This window comes from Macaca mulatta, chromosome X, assembly GCF_049350105.2.
Source record: "Macaca mulatta isolate MMU2019108-1 chromosome X, T2T-MMU8v2.0, whole genome shotgun sequence".
In the NCBI taxonomy this organism is placed as follows: Eukaryota; Metazoa; Chordata; class Mammalia; order Primates; family Cercopithecidae; genus Macaca; species Macaca mulatta.
In genome coordinates this window covers 27,569,086-27,589,885 of record NC_133426.1, presented here as the reverse complement: position 1 = coordinate 27,589,885, position 20,800 = coordinate 27,569,086, and the positions used below count along the sequence as shown (strand labels likewise).

Sequence of the window (20,800 nt, the reverse complement as noted above, 5' to 3'; positions counted from 1 at the left end):
GGGACCCATGTTGATCTTCCACTGCCTCTAAACCTCCAATTTCAATGACATGAATGTCCTGCCAAAAAAAGTGGGCATTCTTTTTTATGGAGCTGGTGAAGAAGAAGGAAGATATGAAGGAGAACTGGAGCAATTGTGGGCCCAGCTGCTGCCCCCACACCAAGGTAAGCCAGGATATAAGCAAAAATATTCATGAGCTGTAGTAGCACCTTTCTTAGCATAAAACAAATGTGGCTACTACTTTACCTTTGCCTCCTAAATCTTTTACCAAATGCCTCTTGTAGCACAAGCTATCTCAGAACCATTCAGGGAACTCTGAGTAAAGTTTTAGTTCAGCTAAGTGAGCAGAATATATATCCCCCAGAGGCAGACCTTCTAAACAGCAGGTGGGGAAAGAACTGCGTAATTTATCTGCTTTCACTTTTGCTAACACTGACACTGTCACTTGAAATCCCAAATGATTTTTTAAAAATGTTTTGTTAATATTATTGCTGGTATGTATCCCATGAAGTTATACAGGGTGCCCCAAACTTGGAATTCTAGTTTTAACACTCTTCTTATGGCCCGTAAGTTCTCTTTTGGGACTCTTAAGATCTTTTCCTGAGAGCAGACCTTGGTAGGGGCTTCTTGAGGCTCCCAGACCCCCGGGCAGTTGTCCCTAACTTTGGATCTCAGTGAGTAGGAACTCCGGTCGTTATGTTCCACTCTAAATTCTAATCTCATTATGCAAATTGCTCTACATTTTCCCAAAAACACAGAGATAATACTCATTTCAAAAAGTATTATCAAAGAAAGCCATTGTCAGGACACAGGATGTTTCATTACATCCTTCTTTCCCAAGAAAAGTCTACAGAGAATGGTGTGGTATAGTTCATGGGTGTTGGGGAAAAGGGGATCTTCTGAATTCATTCACACAAATAACACATATAAAATAAAGATGAATATTTTTATTGAGCAGTAATTGGACATCCAGTGCCCTTATTTAATTTATATTAAATGAGGCATAAAACAATTTTTAAAGCAATTTAAACAGCAGAGAGAATTTTAAGCAATGTGAGGATGTCAAATAGGATTTTTCTACCAATTACACCAGATGGTTATGTGTAAGTATAAACAATTTTTATTGCAACTTGTTCTTAAAAGTTAATTAAAATGTATTTTCAAATATGAGAGAGTTTTATACCAGTAGCTGGCATTTACAGGAAATAGCTGTCCCAGGAGGACTTCCTGGAAGGTAACCCTGTAGGAGTTCCCAACCTTAAAACTTTAAGAAAACTTAATGCGCAGAGTAAACAATGTCATGTGATCAAATTTAATTTAATTCTTACCAGCTACAGTGTACTCAAATTTTTAAAAATTAATATATGGATTCAGAAAATGTAGACAATCTCATGTTATTTATTCTGAGGGAATGAATTATCTGGTTAGGAATTAATCTACACACTACTTCTTCTCTTTTCCTTTTCTGAGACTGTGTGTGTGCATGGCCAAGTGTTAGGAATTAATCTGCACACTACTTCTCTTTTCCTTTTCTGAGACTGTGTGTGTGCAGCCAAGTGTCAGTATCGACAGAACAAAACTATAGTTTGTCTTATTTTACTTCTAAAGAAGAAACATATTTCTGAAATTTTCAGGTTAACTGAAGAACTTGATCTTCAGAAAAAATTGTTAAAGATGAAAAAAAGTAAAAAGGTAACTGTTTTCAGAATGTCAGATTTGAGTAGATGCATCTAATAAGGGTATTAATTTTTTCAACAAAATTCAGAAAATCTAGAGGTCAACTATAAGGGAACAAGGGAAAAGAGGCATAAATAAGTTGCGTATGCACTCATGTAAGAATAAGGGGTAACAAAAGAGGCATAAAGAAACCAAGAGGAAAGGAATGAGAGAAGGAATGTATGGAAGAAAGAAAGGAAAGCAGAGAGGAAGGAATGGAAGAGATGGTTTTCAGCATATATTGTGGAAATTAGAAGACAAAAAGCAAATCTATTAATCTATTGACAATTCTAAATTAGTCAAACTGAATTTTAAAGTCCAGTGTACTTAGGTGGCATCTAGCTGGACTGGGGTATGAGGCCTTCAGGATGGCATGCACTGCACTCGGTCTTGGCCCTCCTCCTCGGATGTCTCTGAGGTGCTGGAAGACTCATCCGATTCTTCATCTGGAAATTCGGCTTCACCACTTCTCCAGCCCCGGTGATGACCTCTCTGTGTCAGGTGACGCATGAGGAACCAAAGCATGTACTGGTCAAACAGGCTGGCATGGTGCAAGCTATCTTCATCTCGTTCCCACTTGTTCTTCTTAATCACCTTCTTTAATCCAGTAAGCTCAGTGGCAGCTTTAGCTGTGGGTGTCCAGATCTTCACATTATGATCTAGGCCACTGGTCGCCAGCACAGGTAGGTAAGGGTGGGGTTCAAGACAGTTTATTGTACCTTCTCTGTTCCCCTTTAGGAACTGGATGATCTGGCAGGATGATTTCTCCCAGAAGAAGATATGCCCGCAATCACTACCGCTCACTACAAACTCACTCCTGGGGCCATAGAAATTAACACCTTTGACTGTGGTATTATTTCTGTGCCCCTTAAATCTCTTAGTGTATTGAGCACCATCACTGTGAGAGGAGTCGAAGAGGTAAATATCTTCATCATTGTAGCTGGCCAGAAGCTCTGTGCCATCGTAACTGTACACAACACAGGTGATGTTTGTTGGGAAAACACAATTAACCAGATGATGAGGAGTGAATTTCTTGAGCACTCCATTGTTTTCTTTCTCATCAATTCTCCTCTGGTCATAAATTCTTACAAACTGATCTTGTCCGCCCACTGCAAATTGGTAGGTATTGGCGGGATTCACAGTAATTGTATATAGTCCCACTTTCTTATCCTTTTCTCTTGTTACCACAACTTTTGAAGCTGGCCGGTCTTGTCTGAGGTCAATGGTGAAGACAACAGCATCTTCACCTGAAGTGAGGAACTTAGAAGGAGAGTCAGGCACCAGAGCCAACTTGTGGGCAGGTCCCCTGTGCTGGGCCACACACTTAGTATTCTCGAAATATGATGCATTAATTAGTTCTGCTACCCGTACCTGCCCATCACGGGCACACATGGCCAGGGTGGAATCACCACAATTAGGAAGGAATTTGGCCTGGAAGACATTATTTGTGTGACCACTTTCAAAGTTGAGTACTGGCCTCTGCCGTACCCAGTCCCACACTATCACCTTTAGATCATCACCGCTACTGGCCAGCCGGGTGCCACGCTGGTTAAAGTGTACAGTATTGACACAACCGACATGGTCTGCAAGACGATATTGCAGGCGGAAACGCTGCACAAAGGCTCTTGCCCCACAGGCCTCATATACAAAGCGGGGACGTGAACCCAGCTGCCGCTGGTGAAGAGCAGTAACGACCTGCCAGCGAGGTAGGGGCAGGGCAGATGTCTCTGAGGAAACCCACTCCTCCAGCGCCCGATCCTCCTCTAACAAGTACTGCTCATGGTTGGCACCACTGCATTGTGGACCCGCCCGAGGCTGTTCTTCTTCCTCCTCCTCCTCCTCCGCCTCCTCCCCTCCCTCCGCCTCTTCCCTTCCCTCCTCCTGTATCTCCTCTTCTTCCTCCTCCCTTTCTGTCTCCTCCTCTCCCACCAAAGGGTAATGGAATAAACTTTCACCACTCATGAGGAAATGCTCAAAGTCCTCCATGCTGTCAAGTTCGATGTCTTCACTTGCACTTTCTCGGTCTGAGCTTCGATTTTCTGTGCCGACATCATTGGGGAATCCACCATCCCTGGTATCACTGTCATCTCCGGTCATTGTCACACTCTGCTCTGAGGTCGCTATGTCAATGTCTGAGGAGTCCTCTGTCGCCGCCACTGCTCCAGACTGCTCCTCTGGGCTGCTGAACAGGCTTTCAGTCCCTAAGTCTGGTAAGCCATCTGTGCTTCCCTCTTGGTGGGACATCTCGAACGATCTTTGCTGTAGTTGATCTGGAACTGCAAAGGCCAGGCCCCTAAAAGCTCTGGGAAGAAAGTTGGCCTGCGGTTAGGACTGATGGTCGTGAAGGAAGTAAGCGCGTGGCAATCAAACGCCAATCTGATTGGCTAAAGGGGACAATAAACTATTCTGCCAAGGCAGTTGCCAGTATGGGATCCCATGAGGTTCAGAAAGCTTCTTACCTGCTCGCCTCCTCGCAGCATCCAGATTGCTCTAGGTTTTCCAGGCCCAGAGCCCCACCCCGACAGGCATCTTACACTGTGAGTAGCTGCGGGTTTTTGAAGATGAAACTTGCTGCACCTTGGAAAATGTTCTTATTAGAGAACCATGAGCAAAAGTGATCCTCTTTAAGCAAAATAGTTTTTAGAAGCCTCTCAGTGTTTTGCTTGAAGGTAATGTACTCTATAAAATGAAGATGTAGGCAAGAACAGTGAAAAGTTAGCTAAGTGTCCCACAGCTAGTGACTTTTTGACATACAAGAAATATCTTAAATCGAGCAGCTTGAGGGAAACCTTGAGTGCTCTAACTGGTAGAATCGATATAGGGTTGCCAGATAAAATATGGTATGCATAGTTAATTGCATTTCAGATGAAGGATGAATACTTTTTTTAGTATGAGTAGGTCTCAAATATTACATTAGATATATTGCCACTAAAATTTTATTTATTATTTATCTGAAATTCAAATTTAACATGGTGTCCTCTATTTTTATTTGTTACATCTGGCAGGCTCCTTTAGTGAAAAGAATTTAGACCCTCAGTGTAATGAGGGCTGAAATCAACTGATCAATTGAAAGTGGACATTGAAATGAGTAATGGCTTCACCTATTTGAGATAGAAGTAGTACTTCCTTTTTTTCTTATGCCACTAGAGTTCTTATATATTTATTTAGAGTTAATTCAATTTAAGATACTTAGGGAACACCAACACAATTTTATGGAAAAAGAAATTATGTGATGTCATAGAACTATAAAATCTCTTACATATCACCCACAATATGTCAGAGGTTTCTGTGGGGCCTCTAAGGAACAGAAAACAGCTCTACAGAGACAATTAATTGGCATTACTGTGTTAATTTAATAGTTTCTGTGAATGAATTATCTAAGGTGATGTCAGCATATTTTCAAAGGGCTACAGTAAACTGCTAACTAAGAATGCCAGAATGAGGAAAACAAAGTTTCCCTCAGAGTAACTGCAAGATAAATGCAAAATTGATTAAAAGTAGAAGTACACAGTCTTCTAAAGAAAGCGGATGGTTCCAAGGCCAATAGTAACAGAAAGATATGTAAAAGAGTATTCATAGCAACTTGTAAAGCCTAGCACAGCAAACTGAAAACCACTGAAAAGCCCATCAGGAATAACATGGATATATAATGGAATAATGTACAGAAGTGAGTAGACTAGACTAGAATTGAATACATGAGCATGGATGAATCTTTAACACAATGATGAGTGAAAACACAATTAAAAAGGATAGTCAATAATTTCAATTTTTTGCAAGTATATATTATTTTCATATAAAATAACATCATTTAAAAAGGCAAGGGAGTAATTGATTCACAACTCAGGATAATGATTAAATTTCAAAAAGAGAAGAAGGTTGAAATCTGAGAAAGATGGAACTTCAAAAATTCTTGGCATTATTTATATCTTATCCTCAGTATAGGTGTCCAGTTATTCTTTTTATTATTTATTGCTAGGCATACACATTTTATGTGTATGATATATTGCATAGTAATTATTTAAAAGAATTCATGTTCATAAACAAAGGGTCTTGCTCAGCCATGGAACACAAAAACAGGAAACCTAGAGCATCAAAGCCTAACATACCCATAAAGGAATTGTCCAGGAAAGGAAGTGTCTTAGTCCATTTTGCTTTGCTCTAAAGGAATAGCTGAGGCTGGGTAAGTTAGAAAGAAAAGTGGTTTACTTGGTTAAAAGGTCAGCAGGCTATACAAGAGGCAGGCACGAGGTTCTGCTTTTAGTGAGGAACTCAGGAAGCTTTAATCATGGCAGAAGGAGAAGGGGAGCGGGAGTGTCATGTGGTAAGAGAGGGAGCGGGAAAAGAGGAGGTGCAAAGCTCTTTTTAACAATCACATCTTGTGAGAACTAATAGAGTGAGAAATTACTCATTACCTGGAGAGAAGGCACCAAGCCATTCATGAAGGATCTATCCCCATGATCCAAACACCTCCCACCTGGCCCCACTTTCAACACTGGGCATCAATTTTTTTGATAGCTTTTAATTGTGCTTTTCTTCAGCTTAGTTCATTAAAATATATTTATTTTAAACATCCTATAAATAAAGTGACCACCAACTAATATGGAATATAGGTCACCCTTCAGTATGATATTTGTTTTAAGCAGTGTTTCTCATAGGAATTTTATTGATTGTACAGTAGTTACAGTAATGTCAAATATAATGATGTATACAATTTAAACGAGATAGGCCAGTTAAGAACTTACATAATATAAAAATATACATATTAAAAGTTAGCCAAGTGGACAGATGCATGTAACAGGGAGAGCAGGTAACAAGAACCCCTTTAATAATCAGTCAAGGGCCCAGATGCAGGAATCTTGTTTTCCCCTCCATTACAGTAAACAACGTTCATTAACAGATACAGGTCTTCCAGATACATCTAAACACACAGGAGTAAGTTGTGAATTGCCACGTGTACAGTCTAAAGTGGTGTAATTGTGATCTTCCTGTGATACTCCTGAGAAAAAGTAAATAGTGAACCCCAACAAGTAGTAGGAAGCATTGGTCTTTTATCATAGGTTGGACTTGAAGATATTTAACTCCTGACATTAATATCTGTAAACAGGCCAGGCATGGTGGCTCACATCTATAATCCCAGCACTTTGGGAGGCTGAGGTAGACATATCATTTGAGGTCAGGAATTTGAGACCAGCCTGGCCAACGTGGTGAAACCCCATCTCTACTAAAATACAAAAAATTAGCCAGGTGTGGTGGTACACACCTGTAATTCCAGCTACTTGGGAGGCTGAGGTGGGAGGATCACTTGAGCCCAGGAGGTGGAGGTTGCAGTGAGCTGAGATCACACCACTGCACTCCAGCCTGGGCGACAGAATGAGACCCTGTCTCAAAAAATAAATAAAAATTATAAATAATAAAAGCCAGGCATGGTGGCTCATGCCTGTAATCCCAGCACTTTGGGAGGCTGAGGTAGATGGATCACTTGCAGTCAGTAGTTTGAGACCAGCCTGGCCAACATGGCAAAACCCCCTCTCTACTAAAAATTAGCAGGTCATGGTGGCGTGAATGTGGTCCCAGCTACTCGGGAGGCTGAGGCACAAAAATCACTTGCACTCGGGAGGCGGAGGTTGCAGTGAGCCGAGGTTACGCCACTGCACTCCAGACTGGGTGACGGAGTGAGACTCTGTCTCAAATAACAAACAAACAAAATATTCGTAAACAGCGCATGCCCCCTTTTATGTTTTCTCCAAAAATGGCATGGACTTAGGGTGGGAGAATTCTGATGGTCGTTTGACCTAACAGTGAACTACTGAACTACTGTTTAAAATGTGAGAACCTTTCAAAAAAATTAGACAGGTGTGATAGCACGTGCCTATAGTCCCAGCTACTCAGAAGGCTGAGACAAGCGAATCCCATCCCTTGGGCCTGGGAGATCGAGGCTGCAGTGAGCTGTATTTGCGCCACTGCACTCCAGCCTGGGTCATGGAGTAAGACCCTATCTCAAAAAATAAAATAAAATGAAATAAAAAATAAAGTGTGAGAACCTTTTAATACTATTTAGTTACACAGTTTAAAAAATGGGGATCATCCATAGCTATAAGCCAAAAGGTAGAAGGGAGTGCATCTTAATTTTTATGCTTTTAGTTTTACTGTTCTGTGGTTTCTATGGCTGTCCTAAAGAATGACACTGGTACACTGCTGGTTTCTTTACCAACGCAGACACTAGTTAGAGCACTTAGAGCAGACAAAACCTGAAATAGAAGAAATGCCACTCTTTTTCTCTGGGATATTCTAAGAAACTAGACTAAAATTATGAATTATTTAAGTTTCCTATTGAGTGGTGGTGTTTTTATGTATGTAACTATCCAGAGAACAAATCAAATAGCTGTCTAACACTTGCGAGAGCATAGACTTTTGGTATACTTCTGATAGGGATCAAGAACCCCGAGCAGCAGTCAGAGTTCTTTTCTTTTTTTTTTTTTTTTTTTTGAGATGAAGTCTCGCTCTGTGGACCAGGCTGGAGTGCAGTGGCATGATCTCAGCTCACTGCAACCTCTGTCTCCTGGGTTCAAGCAATTCTCCTGCCTCAGTCTCCCGAGTAGCTGGGATTACAGGCGTGTGCCACCACACCTGGCTAATTTTTCTATCAGTAGAGACAGAGTTTCACCATATTGGCCAAGCTGGTTTCAAACTCCTGACCTCAGGTGAGCCATCCACCTTGGCCTCCCAAAGTGCTGGGATTATAGGTGTGAGCCACCAGGCCTGGCTAGAGTTATTTTCCTACACACCCCATTTACCCTGCGCTTGTGCCAACTACTATGATATATGCATTTTGAGGGATTATGGTTCACAACGTATGCTTAAAGATCCTCTTAGAGAGATTTCTCTAGTTGAGTAAAAACCCCTCTATAAAAAGGTGGCAGGTTCTGTGAACCTAAAGATAAGACTCAGTGTCTCTCTGAATACCTTTAAATTACTGCTAGAATGGGAAGTTCCTATTTAGGGGAAAACAATATTAAAATAACTTGAAAGTCTATTTTATTGGTAACTTAGAATGCAAAATATTTTATTTTAAAAATTCTAAAATTTGGAAGCAAGCTAGCCTAGGTTAAATAATATAGTTTCTAGACCTGAGTGTGTTCATTTGGGGCTCAGTTTTTCTGTTTAATTACAAGAACAACTTCCTAACTTCCTAGGTGGGAACACTACTGTTTTGGAGATCTGCAATTAGATAAACTGATCCATCTCAGTTGGTAACACTTCTTTTTTTCTTTGGTAATGGTGTAAAATTCTAGAATAAATGCATTTTTATCTAGTTTTACAGTGACAATTTCATTCCAAAATCTATTGGGAGGCATATACCATATATAGGAAGCCATCTTCATCCTTCTCACTCTTCATACACCTCTGAAATCAGCGAGGTGATGCTCATCATTCTGTGCCCAGTCACCAACAGGAAGAAGGCTTGATTAGCACAAGGAACTTTGTTTCATCCAGAACAGGCAGCTGCTTCTCACTCTTGTATCCTGTTATCACAGGGATTCTGGTTGGATGCTGCTCTCCGGTAAGTGAGACATCTACTCTTTGTCTTAAGGTGCAGGCTGCTTGAAGGTCTTCTGAGGCATGGTGCTGGGGCCTGGGGGTGGGGGGAGGGGGGGCTAGGCTGAGGAGGCAGGCTGCAGAGACCCTGAAGGTCTGGTGGCTCTGGAGAGGGGAAGAGAGGGAGAGTGGTGGTGGCTCTGACTCTCTTCGGGATCAAATTTTAACACAAGATTTGAGGGTACAAATATCCAAATTATATCAGGAAATCTTAATCGGCTTTGGATATGTCTTGACCCGTTGCAAAGAACAGTTCCAGTGTTAGAGGGTGAATCAGATTACTTTAACCTGATGCTATTTTATCAATCTGCTTTTCATATTTGCTTATTAGGCAAATTTTGACTATAAATTGGCTTTTCATTTAAGTTTTTGTTTAAGTTTGGCTTTACATCTCATCAATTCATTTTATTATTTCCATTCTCGTTCATTAATCCACCATGCATTTATTTAGGACTTCTATGTGCCATGTACTATTCTAGGTACTGATAATATGGTGGTGAATAAAAGTGGCATTCCGTTGACTCATGGAGTATGTAATATAGTGGATGAAAGAGAAAATAGACAAATTAATATATAGATAGACCAGATGAAGCAGTAAGGAATATTATGGAGAGAATTAAAGTTGTGTAAGTGCATATAAAATATGAGTTGTTATTTTAGATAGCACATTCAGGAAGGACTCCTTAATGGGGTGACATTTAAGTAGAGGGCCAAATGAAAAGAGAAATAGATCCTTAAGTACCTAGAGTAAGAACATTCCTTATAAAGTGATACTGAGTGCAACTTATCTGAAGTAGGATCACAATGTGAGTGTTCATGGAACTTCAAGGAGGCTGTGATTCAAACAGTGCGAGTAAGCTTTAGGGAGAGTGACAGGCAATGAGATTGGAAGTAGCCATGGCCAACTAAACAGAACCTTGTTGACCATTATAAGGAATTAGAGTGCTTTATTTTATTCTAAGTGTGCTGGAAAACCTTTGGGAGCTTGCCAGCAGGGGAATGCATTGTGTGACTTACTTTTTAAAAGGATGACACCAGCTATTGTGTGGAGAATAGCATGGGAGGAGAAGAGAGAACAGATGTACTAAACTATTGCTCTAATCCAGGTGAGAAATTAAACTGGATTAAACTAGTGTTGGAATGGTGTAGGTGGAGAAAATTAGTTAAGTTTGGAATATATTTTGAAGTGGAAAAGGCAGCATTTGCTGATGAGCTGAATATGAGTGTGAGGTGAATTAGCCTGTCAGCAAGAAACATACCAGTTGGGTAATTGGAAGCAGTTCAACAAGTGGGCTCCTTACAAAGGTGAGAGCAGGCTAAATCACAAGGGAAGCATGCGGACATCATTGCTATTACGAACAGGAAGACATTATACTCCTAAGCCAAAAGGTATAGAAGGCAGAGAGAAGTTATCAAAAACCTGAGACGAAAAAGGGAGTGTGGAGAGTCTGGTGTGACATAGCCATTCCTCTGTGAACCCATAGACAGGCAGTCAGAGAAATAAATTCCCCAGATTTATTCTCCTTTCTGTGCTCTCCTGCTGGTGCTTCCCACTCAATCACATTAAGAAGGGAGGAGAAGGAATCTGGATGTGTAAATGTAAGCTATCCAGCCTCTGGTGGACAGATAGGAATCAATGGTAACTCCTAAGTATTTGACAGGAATAATGGGTTAATGGTGGTGACATTTACTACAGTGAGGATTAGGGATGAAGATGGGGAATCAAGAGTTCTGTTTTATTTACATCAAGTATAAAAATGTCCACAAAACATTGAGAAAACAGAAGCACTGAGTTGGCAATTGGATACACATGTCTGGAGTTTACAGGAAAGATTATAAATATAGATATAAATTTAGAAGTCATTAGCCACTGGGAGTAAAGGAGATCACCTAGGGAATGAATATAGTGAGAAAGCAAAGATCTGAGAACTAGGCATTGGAAAACTCCAACATTTATTTTAGGAAGAAAGGAGAAAACAACCATATGGAGCAGAAGGAGCAGCCAGTTATGTAGGAGAAAAATATGAGAATATGAAGAAAGTGTAGAATTTATTTTACAAAGTTGGGTGTGATTGACTGTACCAAATATTGCCAAGAGGTTAAGAAAAAGCCTTGGAAGTGACCACTGAATTTGGTAAGAGGGAGGTAACCAGTGACTTATTGTAACTCTTTTTATAAGACTTACGAGAAAAAAGCTTGGCCAGGAATGTTTGGGGAGAGAAAGAAGAGGGAAGAAGTGATGATGGTGAGTGAGGAGAGACAACCCTTATAGAGTTTTGCTGCAAAGAGAAGAGAACTAGAGTGATAACAAAGCGAAATGGGGTCAATAGATTTTTTTAAAAATCAGGTTTATCACAGGATGTCATATACTAATGATAATGATTCAGTAGTGAGGGGAAAGTTGTAATGCAGGGGGGACAGAAGTTTCTGAAAGTCTTAAATAGGGGAGAGAAAACAGGATTCAACGCACAGGTGGAGGGGTTGTAGCAGGAGAGGAGATGAAATATTTGGCATGGAGGCAGGCAGGTTGTTAGATCTGGTGGTGAAAGAGTATATGCATGTTATCTTCTAACTGCTTCCGTTCCTGAAGTGAATAAAGAAGCAAGGAAATCACTTATGAATGAGAAGGAATACCTCTGTGCTAGAGCTTTGAGACAGAAGAAGGTTTGGAACTGCCAACTCAGAGAATGAGAGAATTAGTCCAATAGAGAAATGGAGATTTGTTGCCTGGAAGCAGATCAGACCACTTTTAGTTTCATAACACAAACATAAAGTGAGACAGCATTGCTACTTGTTTTTCTCTAACCATTTCAGATACTTGAGGACAGAAATGGAGTAGGCAGATACCTGGATTGAAGTAAATTCCAAATTCTTTTGCTAGTTGATGATGACAGAGAGTTGGGGGTGGGGGACAAAGGAGCTTAGATTTTACATAGTGAAATTTTATAATAACAAACCATGAAATTTAACTATATTAAAAAGGGAATTAAGGACTTGAGGAAGAAGATGGAAATGGCAAATATGATAGGGTCAGCAGGTTGGAGGTCCTAGGGAAGTCAAAGTTTGCTCTGATCAGCAAACGTGTTCAACTAGGCCTGCAAGTATATATGAAGCTTAGGAGGACAGGATGATTCAGAGCACTGTCATGTGGACTCAAGCTATTAAGGCAAAACAATTCGATTAAAAGAGTAAAGTAGTTCATTCTAAGATGTGGCTCAATTTTCTTAGAAGCTATTTTCTTAATCTAAGGGGAACTTCCTACTCTGGGGAAGATGTTTTTTAGACAAAACCTTCCAGTGCCACTTGAATATCCCAGGACATTACCGTAACTACTCTTGGATACCAGAAGTATGGCAGCCTGATTCTGAAAATGTCAATCAAAGAAAAAGATGGGTTATTAATCTGATTGCTTTGGTGGGTTTAAGGATTTAAAAGACAATCATTTCTAAAATGCTATATCACCTTCCTTATGTAGTGGGTTTGTCGTGTTTTCTGCCCTCATGGAAATAACATCCCAGTGGGAGAGATACATTTGCAAACCAGTAATGATTTTAAAGTGAAATGCATACTAAGATTAGTAGAATTTTTTGTGTGACGATTTCATAAGGTGTTGGCAAACCTTACATTTAAATGTGCTTCCTAGATTTTAGAAACACTTATTCAAATTTCTGGGAAGTCCATTAACTTCAGACTGTCATTTGGAAACAAAAGATGCAAAAAAAAAAAAAAAAAAAAAAAAAAAAAAAAGATTCTCTATATTCTAGAACAATTTCCATTAAAAACAATTAAAATAGCCAAATATATGCTAATTGAATTATTAACAGAGGGTCCTGTGAAAGTACAGTGAAAGGAGATACTGTTTTGGGGTAGACATAGTGTTTAGATTGGCTTCCAGAAAAGATATTTGAGCAAAACATTGAAAGCAGGAGCAACAGAGCAGCACATAGCCACCTAACGTGAATTTTCTTCTGGGCCCTTATGTATGCATGCCCATGCTCCTCTGGCTCAGACTCACTTTGTTTCAGTCCCTTTTCTGCCTAGTATCCAACAAGGTGGGAAGCAGGTGGAGGTGGGAAGCCTCCTGTGACAGGAGGGAGGAAAGAGCATGATACATTTTGGAAAATGGAAAATCTTAGTATGGTTGGAACACAGAGTAAATGTAAGCAGCAATACGAGACAAGGCCAGCTCACAACTTGGCATGTTTTAATGCAGCATTTCTCAAACTTTTTGGTCTCAGAGTGCCTTTACGCTCTTAAAAGTTATTGAGAATCCCAAAGGGCTTGCGTGTGTATGAATTATATCCATTTATATTTGCCGTACTACAAGTTAAAGCTGATAAACTTTTAAATATTTATTAATTTATTTTAAACAATAATCAACCCAATACGTGCTAACATAAATAATACATTTTATGAAAGATTTTTTCCCAACAAACCAAATTTAATAAGGAGATTGGCATTGTTCTACAATTTTGCATATTTTTATTGTCTGGTTTAATAGAAGACATCTGGATTCTCATATCTGCTTCTTCATGCAATCTGTTGCAATATCACACTTTATGCAGTGTCTGGAAAATTCGACTGTACATTTGTGAGAGAATGAGACTGGAAAAAATAATATTTTAGACTTACCATAAAATAATTTTGACCCTGCAGACCCACTTAAAAGGTCTCAGAGACCACCCTCAAGCTCCCCAATCACACTTTGAGAACTGCTGCTTTCTTATAAAGGCATGCTGAGAAGAAGTTAAATTTTAACTAATGCACAGATAATTTAGGCAAAGGATTACCTGATAGGATTTGCATTTTATAATTATTGCTCTCAGGGTGGGAAATGAATTGGAGACAGGCAAGGCAAGATGATTGGAAATTAATTACATTTGAACAATTTCTCACATTCTATCTGAAATAAATATTTTTACAAACTTCTATAAAATGCCGGTAATACTTTTTATGTGTCTAGTTTACTTTGCTCAAGAGAAAGTTACTTGAAAGCAGATACTGCTTTTGATTCATCCATATGACTATGGCTTTTGGTAACGTGTACAGAGTAGGCACCAAGTAAAGATTTGTTGAAAATAAATGAAAGAACCAACTAAGTGGCTATCAGAATAGTGCAGATAAAAGACGATATAGTCCTGACCTTAATGGCAGTGGCAAAACAGAGTGCAGATAAAAGACGATATAGTCCTGACCTTAATGGCAGTGGCAAAACAGAGGAGTAAATTCAAGAGAAGTACTGAATTCATTGTTGACTGCCTGGAAATGTCACTGACCTACTTGACAGATAAGTGCTATGAAGGAAAGAGAAGGTACGCCACCATGTCGGCCATCTGTCTGCTTCATGTGGCCCTGATTCAGGAAGTAGTGAAGGGACAGAATGGGGTGGAGTATGAAGGGGTGACTTCTGGTTTCATTTTGAATATGAATTCCAGATGCCTATAGGACTTGAGCCACCCGTAGCACCTGAGGCTGTTTTAAAGTTACATAAGTGTCTTATCTAATTAAGCCAAGATCGTAGTGTATTCTAATATTTGTTCTCAATGCTTTAATATTTTAGCATTTGTTTTTAGTACTTTTGATGTTTTAGTGTTTATTTTTAATGTCTTAATATTTTAAATATTTAATCAGAATTCTTGGATTTTTGCTGGCCTAAATTTCCGATTCTATTAGTGGGTGCCCATTTACTGTCAAACACATGGGATTAATTTGGCTGCTACACAGTGGACGCTATTTTGCTTTCTGATTCACTGTAATGTACTTCTAGATTCCATCCAGAGTTTGGGAAGCTGAATTCTTCCTACAACTGTGTGAAGGAATCTGCAGACCCCATTCTTAATATGCATGTATGGTAGAAAGTAGAAGACACAGCATTGGACTTATTTACAGAAACTGATCGAGTCTCCTGTCACCATCCTCCCACTTTGCAAGTCCTAATTAAAGTTGATGACACATTTAAAAGTACAAATATCTGCAAGTATGGATTTTACTAGTTCACAATTCATTAGATAGACAACATGTGATTGAAAATAAAGAAGCATTATGCAAAGAGTATGTTTTGAACAACTTAAAATGAGTTCAGAAGGAAGCAAAACAAACTGGCTTTATGTTTCCAAGAGAGTAGCCCCAATAGACAGAAAGGAAGCCTTTAAACACTAAAAGAATTTAGTTCTCATATCCTTTATTGCTGCTTATCTTTTCATCTGGTTGGAGTTGCTGTTTTATCCAGTACTTCACTATTTAGCACCATCCTGTCTTTATATTTTGATTCCAATCTACTCTGCAAGCCTAATTGTTGCCCTGTCCCAGGAGGATGTGAATCATTTTAAAGTTAGAAAGAGAAGCATCTGCATAGATAGAAAATAATTGTAATTTCATTATAATTACTCTATTTGTTTTTCTCTTAATTATGCTGAAAATGTATCAATATCTCCAAAGAATGAATGACTACCACCTGTCATAAATGTGGAATTTGTTTTTAGTACTTTTGATGTTTTAGTGTTTATTTTTAATAACTCTAATCACTTTCATCACTTCAAATTAAAACTATAGTGTTTATGAAAGTTTGAGCTCTTGATATAATTTCTATTGGTTGCATAATTTAGTGAGTTACAGAAATTGTACCATTTAAGAAAAATAAGATATACTTTGAAAAGTATATTTTGCTCGCTCTTCACCAGTTATTAATTGTGTGTTTCATAAAGCACATATTGAACACATAAAACTGCAAGAATTTCATTAGAGACATTTATATACTTGAAATGGAATACAGGACATTATTTCTAAGACTGTCCAAGGATACTTATGGTAATGTGTAAAATACAGATATAAAACTAAAACACACAAAGTTTCTGGGGTCACCTAACAGAATTTTTATGCTCCCCAATAGAGAATTAGGCAGATAAGTTTAAAAAGTAACCAAAGGTATATTTTATCAAACATGTTATTATTATTATTGAGAGTGGTGCCACAATTTCTTTCTCCTCTCATTTACACGCTCAAAGGAATTTTTGCTCTTCTCTGTTTTTGGAAATTCTGCCTTTACTCCTAATGTGATACTTCAGACTTTGAAATATGGTGGGTTACATTTTACTCTTGCACAGAGTCATGGTTCATGTGTTACAGACCCTCTTGCTCTCTCATTTGCCTCAATGCTCAGGCACGAAGGGCACTCTTGGGTTTTTTGTTAATGTGCTTGGACAGTGCCCAGGATCTAGTAGGAATGCTGGCCCTCCTTCTTACAGCTACTCTCTTTCACCACTGATTCTATGTGTTAGTTAGACCAGGCATCTGCAAACAGGGATATTTTTACTTCTTTCTTTCTGATGTAGATAGGTTTAATTTTGTTTTCTTGTCTGATTGCCCTTGCTCATACTTTTAGTACTATGTTGAATAGAAATGCCAAGGGTGGTCATCTTTTCCTTATATGGGATCTTAGAGAGAAAGCTTTCAGTTTTCCACTGAAAACTATGATTATTATGTTAACTGTGGGCTCTTCATAAATGAGTTTTACTGTGTTGAGAAAATCTCCTTCTATACCTATTTCGTTGGGAGTTTTTTATTTATCAAAAAATGATGCTTAACTTTGTTAAATACTTTATCTGCATCTATTGAGATGATCATGTGGTTTTTATCTTTTATTCTGTTAATGTTGTATATCACATTGACTGACACAGAAAAATGGAACAGAACAGAAACCTTAGAAGTAAATCCAACCACACATGATCAACTAATTTTTGAAAAGGGCACCAAGAACACACAATGAGGAAAGGATAGTTTCTTCAATTCATGGTGTTGGGAAAGCTGGATATCCACATGCAAAATAATGAAATTGAACCCTTATCTTATACTATACACAAAAATCAAATGGAAATGGATTAAAGGCCCAAATATAAGAATGAAATTGAAATTTCTAGAAAAAAATACATAGGGGAAAAATTCCTTGACATTGGCCTTGGCAATGACTTTTTGTGGCATATCATACCACAAGCTCAAGCATCAAAAGCAAATATAAAAAGTGGGACTACATCAAACTAAAAAGCATCTGTAGAGTAAAGGAAACAACGAAATGGAAACACAGCTTATGGATTAAGAGAAAATATTTGGAGACCATATATTTGATAAGAGCTAATATCCAAAATATATAAGGAACTCACTCTAATCAATAGCAATAATAAAAATAATATCCAATTAAAATATGGCCCAAGGACATGAATATATATTTTTTCCAGACATAACTAAATATGGTCAACAAATATATCAAAAGTGCTTAATATCATTAATCACCACAGAAATGCAAATCAAAACCAAAATGAGATATCACCTCACACCTGTTAGGATGAATATTATAAAAAAGTCAAGAGATAACAAGTGTTGTTGAGGGTATGGATAAAAGGGAACCCATGGCCGGGCGCGGTGGCTCACACCTGTAATCCCAGCACTTTGGGAGGCCGAGGGGAGTGGATTACGAGATCAGGAGATTGAGACCATCCTGGCTAACACAGTGAAACCCAGTCTCTACTAAAAATACAAAAAAATTAGCTGAGCATGGTGGCACGCACCTGTAGTCCCAGCTACTCAGGAGGCTGAGACAGGAGAATCACTTGAACCTGGGAGGTGGAGGTTGCAGTGAGCCGAGATTGCACTGCTGCACTCCAGCCTGGGCAACAGAGCGAGGCTCCGTCTCAAAAAAATTAAAAAAAAAAAAAAGGGGGAACCCTTGCACACTGTTGGTAGGAATGGAAATTGGTATAGTCATTACAGCAAATACTATGGAGATTACTCAAAAGATTAAAAGTAAAATTATCATATGACCCAGCAATCCCTTTTCTGGTTATATACCTAAAGGAAGTGAAATCAGCAACTTATGGAGATATTACTGCAGCATTTTTCATAGTATCCAAGATATGGAAACGACCTAAGTGTCTGTTGATGGATGAATGCTTAAAGAAATTTTGATAGAGTGTATATATGTGTGTATATATATACATACATAATTTCTGTTATGTGAGGACATAATTATAAAGAGGAATCTAATCAGCTGGCACCTTGACACACACACACACACACACACACACACACGAAAATTATTAAGCCTTAGAAAAGGAGATCCTGCCATTTGCAGCAACATGGATGAACCTGGAGGCCATTATGCTAAGTGAAATAAGCCAAGGACAGAAAGAAGAATACTGCATGATCCCGTGGATATGTAGAATCTAAAAAAAGTGGAATACATAGAAACAGAGTAGGATGGTAGCTACCAGGGTTGGTGGGAGAGGGAAATGGGGAAATGTAGGTCAAAGGGTACAAAGTTGCAGTTAAGTAAGATGAATAATTCTAGAGATCTTATGTACAGCATGAAGACTATAGTTGGTAACATTGCATTGTTTACTGGAAATTTGCTAAGTCAGCAGATTTCTGGTGCTCTTATCACAAATAAGGTTAACTATGTAAGGAGACGTATATGTTAATTTGCTTAACTGTAGTAGCAATTTCACTATGTGTATGTAGATCAAAACATCATGTTGTACAGCTTAAATATATACAATAAAAACAACAACAACAACACGGGACCCAGGACCAGGGTTTGAATCATGGTCTTACCCTTTTCCAATTGTATCATCTTGGGCAAACTATATAACATTTCTATGTTTCTGTCTCACTGTATGTAAAGTGATACCGATTATACCAATTACTTCAGAGAGAATTGTGGGATAAATAAATAAATGTAAATGGAATAAATTATTAACATTAAATAAATTAATAGTTTTGAAATGCTTAAAACGTTTCATGGTACATAGTGAGCACGATGTAAAGGTTAGCTGCCATTATTAGTGTCAGCCTGTTATGTACTGTGTATTTGTGTCTTCCTAAAATTCATATGTTGAATCCCTATGCCCTAATGGGATGCTGGAGCTTTTGGGAGGTGATTCGAGTTAGATGAGGTTATGAGGATGGAGTCCTTATTTGGTAATGCATTTATTAAAAAAGGAGGAGACCAAGGATATTTCTCTCTCTCTTTCTGCCATATGAGGATAGAATCAGGAAGAGGGCTTTCACCAGCAATCTAATCGGCTGGCACCTTGATTCCAGACTTCCTAACCTCTAGACCTGTGAGAAGTAAAAGTCTGGGTTTTGTGTTTGTTTTTTGTTTTTGTTTTTGAGACAGAGTCTTTCTCTGTCGCCCAGGTTGAAATGCAGTGGTGCAATCTTGGCTCACTGCAACCTCCGTGTCTCCAGGTTCGTGCCTCAGCCACCCGAATAGCTGGGATTGCTGGCATGTGCCACCACGCCTGGCTAATTTTTGTATTTTTTTTTCTTTGTAAGTAGAGACAGGGTTTCACCATGTTGGCCAGGCTGTTCTCGAACTCAGGAGTTCCACCTCAGGAGTCCTGACCTCAAGTGATCCACCCGCCTCAGCCTCCCAATGTGCTGGGACTACAGGTGTACCATGCCCAGCCTAAATGTCTGTTGTTTAAGTCACCCAGCCCACGGTATTTTTATTACAGCAGTGCAAACTGACTAAGACACAGCCAGAGCAAGTTCGGTGGTCACAAAGTTCAAGATACTGTACTTGATTCTAAATATTTCAACATTTGTGTCAAAAGTTTGAACAATGATATTAAAGGCCTGTGATACAAAATGGGAGCTATATCTCTGATGCTAGGCTAAAGTCAATGACATGAAATATGTTTAGGTCCCCCAAAACAAAGGTTTACATGCCAAATATTTGCCAGCATTGTGATATATTTATTTTAAATATATGAGTGCCATGTTGTGATCTGTTTCACAGCTTGAATTGCAAATACAGCTAAACAAACTTTGGTAAGTTTTTATTTTCTTTTTCAAAAATGAAATATGTGGCTGTGTGCAGAGGCTCACGCCTGTAATCCTAGCACTTTGAGAGGCCGAAGCGGGTGGATCACCTGATGTCAGGAGTTGGAGACCAGCCAGGCCAACATGGCAAAACTCCGTCTGTACTAAAAACACAAAAATTAGCCAGGCCTGGTGGTGGGCACCTGTAATCCCAGCTACTCGGGAGGCTGAGGCAGGAGAATCGCTTTAACCAGGGAGGCGGAGGTTGCAGTGAGCCGAGATCGTGCCACAGCACTCCAGCCTGGGCAAAAGAGCGAAATTCTGTCTCAAAAAACAAAATAAATAAATAAAATAAATAAAATATGTGATTCAGTTATGTAAGATGAATAAGTTCTAGAGGTCTGCTGTACAACATTATCTGTGGTTAACAATACTGTATTGTGTACTTAAAATTTGTTAAGGGTAGATCTCATGTTAAATGTTTTTATCACAATATATAAATAAGCAAACAAACAAACAAATAATATATGTGATTTCAAATGTCATAGGATGAAATTAGTAGAAAATCCAATATCTTTTCTCCTCTCACCACCTTTACCTCCAATTTGTTGAAAACTTAGGACTTATAGAGACCTAAATATCTTCAGGTGTCATGGGAAGGGTGGGTCATTCC

The 20,800-nt window shown here is 38.8% G+C and overlaps 1 protein-coding gene across 7 annotated transcripts in view; it reads right to left on the bottom strand.

The window, feature by feature from the left end:
- Positions 1-932: 932 nt before the first annotated feature.
- DCAF8L2 (DDB1 and CUL4 associated factor 8 like 2) overlaps positions 933-20,800 on the bottom strand; it is a 171,952-nt gene continuing 152,084 nt past the window's right edge. For 6 of the 7 annotated variants that reach the window (XM_077987680.1, XM_028841748.2, XM_077987681.1 and 3 more), the window contains one exon: positions 933-4,018. In XM_077987680.1, coding sequence (XP_077843806.1) covers positions 2,080-3,960 — 1,881 coding nt within the window. In that variant the 5' untranslated portion in view covers positions 3,961-4,018 and the 3' untranslated portion in view covers positions 933-2,079. 7 annotated transcript variants of the gene reach the window in all.